At 42.2% G+C, this 12,303-nt stretch overlaps 1 protein-coding gene across 1 annotated transcript in view; it reads left to right on the forward strand.

Annotated features, from left to right (window-relative positions):
* The first annotated feature begins 3,560 nt into the window (after nt 1–3,560).
* Nucleotides 3,561–12,303, forward strand: part of nlgn4xa (neuroligin 4 X-linked a) — a 71,124-nt gene continuing 62,381 nt past the window's right edge. Inside the window, exons 1-2 of the mRNA XM_020504542.2 lie at nt 3,561–3,937; nt 9,117–9,898. Of these exons, the coding sequence (XP_020360131.2) occupies nt 9,391–9,898 (508 nt within the window). The 5' untranslated portion in view covers nt 3,561–3,937; nt 9,117–9,390. The remainder of the gene's footprint in view (nt 3,938–9,116; nt 9,899–12,303) is intronic.

Below are 12,303 nucleotides of genomic sequence, written 5' to 3' on the forward strand. Positions count from 1 at the left end.
TGTATATCTACCAAACCTATTTCTATCTGAGTGTATAATAAACCATTTGCCTTTCGTGCTCACTTGCTGTGGCAGCTGCCATTTGTGATTTTGATCAAAAGGTCTGGACTTTCCATGGTTAGAGGTGGGGCTGGGGAAACCCTTGATGGGCATAAAATCACTCCAAGTTCATGAGGCTCAGTGTCGTCTAGGCAACTCACTCTCCTCATTCAAATACAATGATCACAGTAAGATCAAGGAGGAGCCAAGGCCAGAGTCAGGAGAAAAAGAACACAATTGAAAATCCAGAAATAGCTTTGTATTTTAGAGTAAACAGACCACTGACATGCAGGGGCAGATACCAAGCAGTTTACAAAGCCACTTAGCTCCTTACTGTATGTCTACCGGTGTGACCATTGACCTGTTGTGTTCCTGTTCATTTAAAAAAGGAAAATGACATGAATATTACATCATTACAGTAGCTTTAGCAACTCTTACCTCCAGTAACTGTTTTATTTAATCATTTGCATAACATTAGAATCCGAAAGAAACCTATAACTGTTGAATAATTTCTTGCATTAAAGAATCCCCTTTAATTTATCTAGGCAGAGCAAGTAATTATGAATTCATTCATATTTAACAGACACATTAACATTCGTATAGCAGCTCTGCATTTCTATATTTACTAAGCCAAGTAGATACCCAAACTCAAGGCTGTAAGTAATTCCTGTTTCAATAGAACTTAGACTGATGTGCGGCCTGGTGTTCAATGCTCAACCCAAATGATACATCTGTTGCAAGTTTTTTCAAACATTATTGTGGAGATAGAATTGGGGTCTATGTTTGATGTAAATCACTCCTCCGAAATAGGAACAAAAGGAAAAAGGAAAAAGTTGTTATAATTTACGCACAATGCTGTTGGCAATGCTGCATTTCTTGGAGAAACTCAAACATCCCAAATATTGTATGAGTGAATCTATGTATGGTGGTAGATGCAGTATACACCAGAGGCTGGTGGGAGGAGCTATAGGACGGGCTCATTGTAATGGCTGGAATGAACTCTAGGGAGTCAAACACACTGTTTCCATTTGTTTGATGTGTTTGGTACTAGTCCATTCCAGCCATTACAATGAGCCCGTCCTCCTATAGCTCCTCCCATAGATTCTGCAGGAAGGGGAACATTTTTGTTGAGACAAGAACAGTGCATTCAAAGAGTGAAGAGAGAGAATGGTTGTCATCTACAGACTAGGCAAACTTTCAGTTTCCAGCAGGTAATTGGCTAAAAATGATTATCAGAACACATCGGATTTTGTATTAACAATTTTTTTTTTTATTATGTCATTGTTAACAAAAGGATGTAATTGTTAACTAAATTATGTCATTGTTAACATGTGATGAGAATGATCATGTTTATATTTCTGACTAGAATGTTTGATGGTCCTGCTTGACACTTACCTTACGTAGATTGTACAGGTGTGTGTGTGTGTGTGTGTGTGTGTGTGTGTGTGTGTGTGTGTGTGTGTGTGTGTGTGTGTGTGTGTGTGTGTGTGTGTGTGTGTGTAAAGGGATAGTTAGGGATTTTGTCAATGAAGTCCTTTATCAACTTCTCCAGAGTCAGATTAACTTTGTGTCCAGTATGGAGGAAATTATCCCTTTAAGGCTAGCTGTTTCCATAGACTTGGAGTAATTGCGCTAATGCTAGTTGGCAACTTCCTTCAAACTGCACGCAGTGACATTAAAATGATATCCACTAGTTCATCAGACTCTGAGGAAGTAGATAAAGGACTTCATTGCCAAAATCCCTAACAAAAATAGTGCACTATGTAGAGAATAGTGTGCCATTTGGGACACAAAGTACGTGATTCTGTCCACACTGACCTCTGACTGGGACACCCATGATGTGGTGAGGTGTTATAGTGATTATGAGGAATTTGGCAACCCAACCCTAGGGGGAAATGGTAAACATGCCTTGAAGGCAATTCATTAGCCTACTATAGTGACGTTTCCTTATTTAGAAAGTTCAGATGTGTAGGCCTGAACATACAAGCAAACAGTGGTGAGAGGTTATTTCAGCACCACGGACAGCGGCACAATTTGGATCCCGCGATCTAATGTTCAGCTCCAAAGGACGTTGGGCAGCGACCGTAAAGTGCAGTCAGAGGATCCCTGAAGAGAAGCACAGGAAGTATTTACCTTTCACAAACTCATTCAGCACAGGCTACATGCCTTGGTGAATTAGAAACAGGCTACATGCCTTGGTGAATTAGAGACGGACTTACACACAATTCATTGACATCTAGGCTACTTTGTAGGCTAATCTCTGCCTTAAATAGACAGAAATGTCAAATGATTAGACATAGGTTCGGTGCGCTAGCTAGCTCAGTGGGACTGAGGGAATTGAGGGTTTCCTTATTTCCTTATTGCCGTCTCAATAAAGCTGGGCGATGGGCACGGAATGGGCAAGGTAGAGAGAACCGCGTGGGACCAAAGTTGGGGAAAGCTGAACTTTATACAAATACTCCGTGACATCGCGTTGCTATTGACCAATCGAAGCTCACTATAGTTTCCTGCCCCTACTGGATTGGCTATTGATACCTAGCACTACTTAGCTTGCTTGCTAGCACCAACATGTTGGCAAAGCAAGCTTGGCTGTCCGTATTTACGTTAGTCTGCCCGAGGCGACCGCATTCATCTATGCCTGGAAACAAAACTCAGAGGGAGATCTCCTGGTCCCTTTGATCATGTCTTATGTGGTCTGTCTTTCTGCATGTGTGTGATAATCCATACTGTACTTAACTGTGACATGTTTTCTCTGCAATGCAGGATAAAATATGTATAGCGTTGGGCCAGTAACTGAAAGGTTGCTGGTTCGAATCCCCGAGACAAACAGATAAAAAATCTGCCGATGCGCCCTTGAACAGGGCACTTAACCCCAATTGCTCTTCTAAATCGTACTGTGTAAGAGCGTCTGCTAAATAACTCAAATGTAAATGTGGGTTTCCGTATAATTGTTTCTTGCGTTTTGGCTCTGTTGGCTTCTCTTTGCTTGTTGAAAATCCCAAATGACTTTTCACGTTGTGTTATTATTCAGTTATTGATAGCTATAGGGCACGGTGTCTCAGCCAGTTTAAGGGCTGATTACCTCAATTTAACCTTAATGAAATATATATGAAAACACTAACAGTTCAAATAGGATATGCTAGTGCTTGGCTACTTTTTCGAAACTTTGCTTAAGCTGAATTCATGTTGCATATCAGGTGTAATGAATTGGCTCATTGTAAAGCTGAATAGTTGGTTAATAGATTTTTGATACACGTTTCATTACAGGTACCTACATGGGTATAACAGCCAGCCTGGGTGAATATGATCAGCAAAACAAAACTACAGTATGCCCTACTACACCTGCTACCCTCCTGTCCTTTTCCTCACGGATGCCAAAACTGGTCCATACTGGCAGCTGGTTAACAGTGATGGAGAGAATGCGGCAATCCATTGGCTGCAGGCTTTGTACATTTCATTTAGTGTAGTCCAATAGCAACTGGAGCTAGAGAGAGGGAGAAAGTGAGAGAGAGAGAGAGAGAGAGAGGGGGGCGCGACTGAACAACCCTGGTCTATCTATCCTTAATCTCTAGTCATTGCTGTCCGATCTCTCCGCGCTTTCTCTCTATTACGGCAATTAGATTCTGCACAATTGACCGTGCTACTACAATGACTCACTGAAATTACCGTATAGGCAATGTGTGTCATTAACAAACGGAAAGCTACATTTTTCTTTTCTGCATACAACCTGAAGCGGAGTTTGACTGTTTTTATCTGGACCGCACTATCACGTTGGGATTTTCAGAGGAGCGCACACTGTTGAGATTTATTTTTTCCTGTGTGGTGGTGTATATTTTATTATCACATCCCTTGAAGTCAGGACTACGAGCTAAATAAATACAGTGGGAATACCGCAAAGGTAAGTATTGTTATTAGCCTACAAATAGTCAGTAAACCCATTTTCTCTTTTACACTGTTTAGTTTCATTTAGACCACCTATAATGTGTTTGTTTTCTGGATGTTTTCTGGCGGCTTTCCAGTTATATGGCTTGTCCGGACTCGCGCTGCAGACATTTTGAGAAGAGCTTGCTACCACCGGGAATTCATTCTGTCATTTGCTTAAAGTGCGTGGCGCGCAACCAGTTTTTCAGAAATGTGTATGATCATCATTCAATGTAATTATGAAAACAAGCCATGTGTTGAACAAAATCGCCTGGCATTGCAAAGACGATTGATCCATGTTCTACGCACTTTATAGACGTGTTGAGGGGTTTCTTTGCTCAAAGCCAGAATGATCCAATTGGGGTTTTGTCGCTTGTTATGTAGAGCCACAGCAACATGCGTTGGATTCGATAATGACGAATTGGTTATGGAGACAAACGCGCAAAAACGCATTATAGCCTAAGGGACATGCCATTCATAACCCTAATCGCATGTGGCCACATTATTTCACACAAGCCCTAGGAAAGGGCTATCTGTGTTTGAACAGAGAGCAGCACCCATAATATCCAGTGCTATTTAATCCCTGCAGACGACAAAGCGGCTCTTGGCAGCACTGCTATGGAGATGCCATAATTAATGCCATTTATGAACATAGGCTGCTATGAGTGCAACTGTAACCATACACTCACCATCAGTGTTGAGGGGCCAGGTCCACTGTCTGTCTGTCTGTCTGTCTGTCTGTCTGTCTGTCTGTCTGTCTGTCTGTCTGTCTGTCTGTCTGTCTGTCTGTCTGTCTGTCTGTCTGTCTGTCTGTCTGTCTGTCTGTCTGTCTGTCTGTCTGTCTGTCTGTCTGTCTGTCTGTCTGCCTGTCTGTCTGTCTGTCATCTGGATTCCATACAATAGCAGACTTTTAGAATGGAAGAGGAGCGTCTTGCAGTGAATGTGTGTTTGACCCACCATTCAGCATAATTGGAACTCCTCCGTATACCTATTAAAAGGTGCGAGGTGCATTGTAGACTGCAGATTCCCATCCAGGCTGAAATTTGGCACCACATCACCAGAGTGAGTTCAGCGGAGAACCACAAGATGGTACTGTGGATATCTGGTGGATATTTGGGGATGAGACAAATTGGGTAAAATGCACTTGCTACTGTTTTGAACATTCACCTTAAAGAATCCTGCTATGTTCTGCTACCTTGCACACTGGAAACCCTTTTAGAAAATTGTATCTCGGTTCCATTCTAGTGAGCCATTTAAAGATGTTTTATCTTTGGGAAAGCTAGATATCATATTCTCATGTCTATGTAGGCAGTAACCTACAGTATGTAGGTGGGAAAGCATGAGAGAAGGCTGTCACTCTCCTATGAAGGATTCGTCAAGCTGTCTTCAAGTCTATTCCACCAACCCCTTGCCTTCTGCCAGATTACAAATCGGCGTGCGCTATTCGAATTGACACTGAGAATAACATTATAGACATGGTTATGAATGTACCAGGGTTGAACAGTATTATTTGTAATGAATGAAATGTCAAAACTCTAATATTACGTCAATATAAAGGCAATCTGCATTTTGATTAGATGTGATGGTTGACTGAAAGCTTTGGAGAGGTATCCGGTCTCAACCCAAATACTTATTGTAAATAATTGGTCTAAATTGTCATAACACATTATAAGTGTATTTATGCACAAAATACGTTATAAAGAATCATAGGTATGTTCTTTATGGAAAGTTTGACCAAATAGTCCTACTTTTGACATTATTTGAACATTAGGCCTATTTCAAATACACTTGCCATATTTGGAGTGACACACTGTTATCATAGCTCTCCCAGTTGGTGACATCATTATAGGCCTATTTGAGTCAGTCAGTCAGGCAGGCCTCGGAAAATAAGAAATGTAATTCACAATTGGGAGACGTTTTACCTCACTAGTGCAATTCTCATCAGGAATAGGCCTATGGGTGACAGGCCTATGGGTGACATCCTGGTTATAATATGGCATAAGTGTCAAAATAGAACGTAGGCCTGTGCAGCATTTCAATTTGGAATCCAATGTTAGGCATAGTCATTCACTGCAAGACTGCATAAAACAACTGTATTATTATAATATACAATTATACATCCTTTAGCTAACATTTTTCTCCAAAGTGACTATTGTGCCTGCATACATTTTTGTATGGGTGGCCACAGTGGGAATCAAACCGACAACTCTGGCAAGTGCCATGCTCTACCAACTGAGCCACACAGGACCTACACAGTGTTACCCTACCGAAGTTCAACAACTTTGTTCCATGTATCCATGTATATTTGGACGTTACTGGAACACACATTTGACCCATGTCCGCTGGCATGGTTACACAGAGCAAGGTTATTACAGATTCACAACGGCATGGTTACACAGAGCAAGGTTATTACAGTATCACAACGTCATGATCTATCCTTATCGAATCGTTCCTGTTTAAAAAAAAACAAATGTCTGCTCTGACCAAGTTCAACATGAATTGTCAACAAAACTATCATTACAAATGACGCACACGCACGCACACGCATGCACATACACACACACACTTTTTTTCCAGTGTGGGCTCAGCGGTTGACAATACCTTTGTGTTCAGTACTGTCACCTTTGATAAATATCATTCCTTTATTGGTTGTCAAGGGGTCTCTGTTGGCCCTCTATCTCGTTTTAGTCAGGGAGGAAGTCTGGCTTCCTTTCTATTGTGCAGTGCTTATCACCATCTTTAAGAGGCCAGTGAAAGATGTCCTGTATGTGCGTCATGAGAAGGTCAAGTAAAGTTCATGTTGAGTTTTGTTTTGGGGCTCGTGTCCCAAATGGCACCCTATTCCCAATGTGCCCTGGTCAAAAGTAGTGCACTATATATGGAATAGGGTACCATTTTGGACGTCACCTATTGATGTTATTTTTTGGTCCGTTCAAGGACACTGGCACCTGAAGAGTGTTACAAGATTTTCTACCGGCTACCTACTTCAGTGAGGAGATACATCTCCCTGAACCACATGTTTTGGAATAATTAAAATGCAAATGATGGATTCAGGCTTTATTGAAATTCAAAAGAATTATCTCTTGTAATCTTACCGAGAGTGCGAATAGTATGCCCCATCTCTCCAATCTCTTCATATTCCATCTCTCTCCTTTTCTCCTCACTCTCTCTTTCTTGTGTATTACTGGTAAGGAGGCAGACTGGAATGTATTGCATTTATACAGGAACTGCTGAAATATATGAACATAGTCCATTCCATCTTATTAATTCCTCAATCAACATTAAACTGGACCATATTCTTGGATCACATTCTTTATCCTGTCTTTGTTAAGATTCTGGTTCTGTTTCTCACATTAAACTCTTACTTATTTATTGAATTATTCAATTTTTGATGTCAAACAGAATATATGAAGTCAACAATGGCAGTTAGGCATCGGATGTAATCCCCCCTGGCAGTGTGAGTACCATTGTCATGCTGTGTTACGAGAGCGGGAAAGTAATTCATCGACGTCCCTGATTTGACTAGCAGACCACCATCGTCTCAGTCTCAACCCCATCCGAGGGCATGTAGGGGAATGAGGCGAGAGAGGAGAGTCTCTTCTTCCTCCTCCGAAATGAAATTACCTGCTGCATGCATAAGCCATCTGCTTCTGACACAAATGTCTGTGAGAGGCTTCTTAACCGTCCAGCTCTCCTATTCATGAGGCTTCACACATAAGCTCCTTGGTGGACTAAAGTACCCTAAGAGAAATAATCTACTCAGTAGACTGGAGTATATTCCCCCCCTTGCTTGGCTATGATACTACTAACAGAATACTGATAGGTTGTATTGAAGTGTAGGAGGACCTAGGTTGGCTAGTTTTGTGAATGGGGTGCTCTAGATTTATATGGATAACCACGAGGAAATGTTTCCTACACTATGTAGTGATTAGATGATTAGGCACCTTCTCATATGAAAAAAAAAATACTATAGTGTATATACTATGGTAGGAATACAATAGTATTCACTGTAGTGTTTGATGACTTTACTGTAGTATTCACTGTAGTGTTTTTGCGACTGAAGTCCTCAAAAACACTACAGTGAATACTGTAGTATTTACAGTTTACTATAGTATAAATACTGTAGTAAAAAAAGAGTAGTATGTACTATAGTAATTACTATAGTGTTTTTTTGGACTATAGTGCGGTATACTGTCATATTTACTCGAGTGTGTTTGGGGACAATACTGTAGTATTTAGTATAGTGTTTTTGTTTTATCATATTTTACATAGTAGTCGGGGGCTTTTTCCTAGAGGAAACCTACTGGAGAAATGCTAAACACTGTATGCACATTTTTGGGATATGGGAGTGGGGAATGGGTAGGGTATATGCCAATTAAATACTGTCATATTTACTATAGTTTTTTATAGTGTTTTTGTGGACTGTAGTGTTTTTGCAGACATTTCTGTAGTATTTACTATATTTACTATATTTTTTTTGCGTGGATAATACTGTAGTATCCAACAGTACTACGCACTATAGTACACATGATCAAGGGATACTACAGTGTGTAGTAAGGTACTGTAGTATTCTATAGTAAACTGAAAATATTTTTGTTGTGTGTGTTGTCAAATTTTGGACGGCATCCCTTTTCTCCCCCCTTTTCCAGAAGTGTGTACTTGCAGACTTCCTGTCATGAATTTGCAAGCATTGGATTGCTGTAATCATTGGCTAGAGAGTTTCCACCATTGTTAACTCCATAATGGCAAGTGTGCAAGTGCACACTTTGGGAAATGGGTTGAGAATCATCAGGATGCAGCCTTGGAGTTTTCTTTTATTGAAACTGCTGCTATGTGCAACATTATCCTGACCATAACGATGATGTGACACAACGAAATAAAGCAGTTTGACAATATAGTATCTCTGTTGTTGATTCCACTCGAAATCACACTTTTATGTTGTTGTCTTTTCCAGGCTATTGATTTGTTAGAAAGATACAATTTCATGCCTTGCATCTCTTGCACATTTTGATTATACACAGAGGGGACTTGCAGTGATATATTTGCTATATGCTCAACAAGTGGACATCTATTGGAAGGGATTTGGAAATCATACTGTATGTAGCCTTTGATGTGTCGAGGATTAATTTACATGTCCCATTCTGTCTTCCCTGCAGGGTAACCAACCAAGCTGGAATTGGGTCGACGAGCAAAGACATCTGGAGACAAATACAGGCACTGCTCCCGACCAACAATCTATAAGTAGACCCACTCTCTTAGGATGGGGGGCACCGAGTTGCACAAAGCTGCTCTGATTGGCTGGAGCTCTGTCTGTCAGTTGTCAATCACTGCCTGAGGAGCAGGTTATTGGTCTGGGAGCTGTGGGGGGGGTGGGAGAGGAGTTCCAGAATTTCCAGGACCACAATCTGCTTGGCTGACCGCAGCAGGAGCATGTTGAGAGGAAGCAGGCCAGTGGGATGCAGTACCTCTCCATGGAGCTCTGGAGGAGCCAATATGGCCCATGGAATGGGGATGGTCTACCTATCCAAGGTCTATCTTCTCTTATGGATTGGCTTCCTGTTAGAGTCTGTTTGTCTGCCGGTCGTGGCTCAGACCCCAGTCCACCCTGTTGTCACCACGAATTACGGGAAGCTGCGGGGGTTAAAGACGACACTGCCCAATGAGATCCTAGGGCCCGTGGAGCAGTACTTGGGGATCCCGTACGCTTTGGCCCCTACAGGGGAGAGACGCTTCCAGCCCCCCGAGCCGCCCATGTCCTGGCCTGGGATCAGGAATGCTACCCAGTTCGCCCCTGTGTGTCCACAGTACCTGGAGGAAAAGTTACTCAACGATATGCTGCCGGTGTGGTTCACAGCGAACTTGGATACAGTGGTAACCTATATGCAGGACCAGAACGAGGACTGCCTGTATTTAAACATATACGTGCCAACTGAGGATGGTATGTCACACCTTGATTAACACAAATATCTTGTTATCCTCTGTTTGCCTCTGTGTTTGCTTTGGCATTTCACTTTGCAGGTCCATTTGTTCTGAAGCAGCTCTAAATTGGCTGGGATAACTTCTTGAACCAGAAACGTTGGTGCACTTTTGATCAAAGTGCGATACTTTGACCAAAGGGCAAAATGCTTTTTTTGACTGAAGGCTTGAAATGAATGTGGTCTAATAGAGAGAGAAAATAGATATTTAGACCTCCCTACTGTCTGAGGGCGTAGGATGTCCCACTCCTGTCTATTCTATTCTGTAGCAGTTAGCCTTCTCTCCTGTTGATAAGGTGCAGTGCAGAGTGAGCACTCCTGACTCGGAGTAGTCCTGACACTTACACCACTGATGTAATGCACTTACCCCCTTCAGGCCCCACTATCAGACACCTACAGCAAGATAAAATAAAACGAAGAGTTGGTTAACTTAGCGCAACTGGAACACAGATGTTGAAGGTCGAACATGAACTGTTGCTGGGTTGTCGCCGTCTCTTCTGGAGAGACAGACTCTTTCTGGTCTATGAAGGTCAATGTGAAGAGAATTCTCTAATGTATTCATACCGAACTCTACACCTCTCTATGCTACATTTAGTCTGAGCTCTTGCTAGATTAAATACCACAGGAGGGGATAGAAAATCTGACAATCCCAGTCCGGATGCACAGCCTGGGTCGTTACTCTGACATACTATTCCACAATCTCCAGAGACTTTTGAAGAAAAGTTATTATAAATCACTGACATGAACTGAAATCCCTGTGTACTTTTTTTTTCATTTACATGTAGGCAATTGGACTCAAATACGTAGGATGTCCAAGTTGATCCATTATATCCAGTCAATTCTGTTGTAGTGTGGCATTAGCAATAATGTGATAGGAAAGCGACGTAGAAGTGGAGTGGATGGACCAAGGGTTAGGATTCTTGTGGACAGACAGTGCTGCTGTCTATCCATTGGTTTAGTGGAGGCATCTGAACTCCTTGGTCTGTGTATTGGTAGTATTAGACCTTCAGGTGATATAACTAGCCTCAGGTATCTTTCATTTTGATACATTATGCCTTCTAACCTGAATTCATAGATGTCAATTACAGAATGAAGGCAGTTTCAGTATCAGTATATTACGATACGTTTGCTGGCATTAAAATGTATGAATGCGGAACATGAATGTTGATGTATTGAAAATCAACTGACCTAAAGCTACAGTTCTTAGCTTAATGTAATTGGCCTGAAGGAAAAACTCAACAGCTCTTCTTCAGGAGTCAAGACGACATCTCTCTCCATATTCTTTTTTTGTCCTGCATCCCAAATGGCACCCTATTCCCTACACAGTGCACTACTTTTGGCCAGGGCCCTATTCCCTACTACATGGCAAACGTAGTGCACCATTTGGGACACAAACTCTGTCTTCTCTTGAGGAGTCAGTCAGTGCTTCATGGAAGACATCTCTCTCTCCCTGTTCTGTTCATCTTCTCCTCCTCCATACTGCCCGGCTGCCCGTCATCCTTACAGACAGTGTTGGCCTTTTCAAATCCCGTGTAACGTGGAGACGTCCTGCCAGCCCAGGATCAGGAAAGAGGATTTATAGTTTTATAGTTGTCCTCTTGAAATGGACTGACGGATTAAGAAAAGGCCTTCCATTGTGTCATCTGATTTAAGTGCAAAAGACTACGCCATATATGGTTAAGTCTTGTATCACGACACAAGGCGAGACCCAGATGCAGACACAGGAGGCAGATGGTTTGAGCTCTGGTATTTATTATAATCCAAGGGATAGACAAAAGGCAGGTCAAGGACAGGCAAGCGCTCATAGCCAGGGCAGAGTCCAAAACGGCACAGGGCGGCAGGCATGCTCGAGGTCAGGGGCAGGCAGAGTGGTCAGGCAGGCGGGCTCAGAGTCAGGACAGGCAAGGGTCAAAACCAGGAGGATGAGAAAAAGAGAGACTGGGAAAACCAGGAGCTGAGAGAAAAATGCTGGTTGACTTGGCAAACAAGACAAACTGGCACAGACAGACAGAAAACACAGGTATAAATACCCAGGGGATAAGGGGGGAAGATGGGTGACACCTGGAGGGGGGTGGAGACAAGGACAGGTGAAACAGATCAGGGTGTGACATATTGATAACCTGCACAAGTTCTGTTCTTTTGTATCCTTTTTGATTGTGCAGTGTGGGTGGTGAATGCCATTTTGTCCAGCAGGGGTTGGCTTGTGAAAAGTGGCACATTTGGGATTGTATTTTAATGCCAGAGCTACTTTAATTTTGGATGCTATGTTTGTCTGTGCAGACAAAAAGCTGCAGTGTCTCTGTGTGTGTTTGTGTGTTTGTGCGTGCGTGCGTGCTAGCTCCTGGAGCTGTTGCTGGAGCTGGCTCTA

Source organism: Oncorhynchus kisutch, linkage group LG16 (genome assembly GCF_002021735.2).
Source record: "Oncorhynchus kisutch isolate 150728-3 linkage group LG16, Okis_V2, whole genome shotgun sequence".
Classification (NCBI taxonomy): domain Eukaryota; kingdom Metazoa; phylum Chordata; class Actinopteri; order Salmoniformes; family Salmonidae; genus Oncorhynchus; species Oncorhynchus kisutch.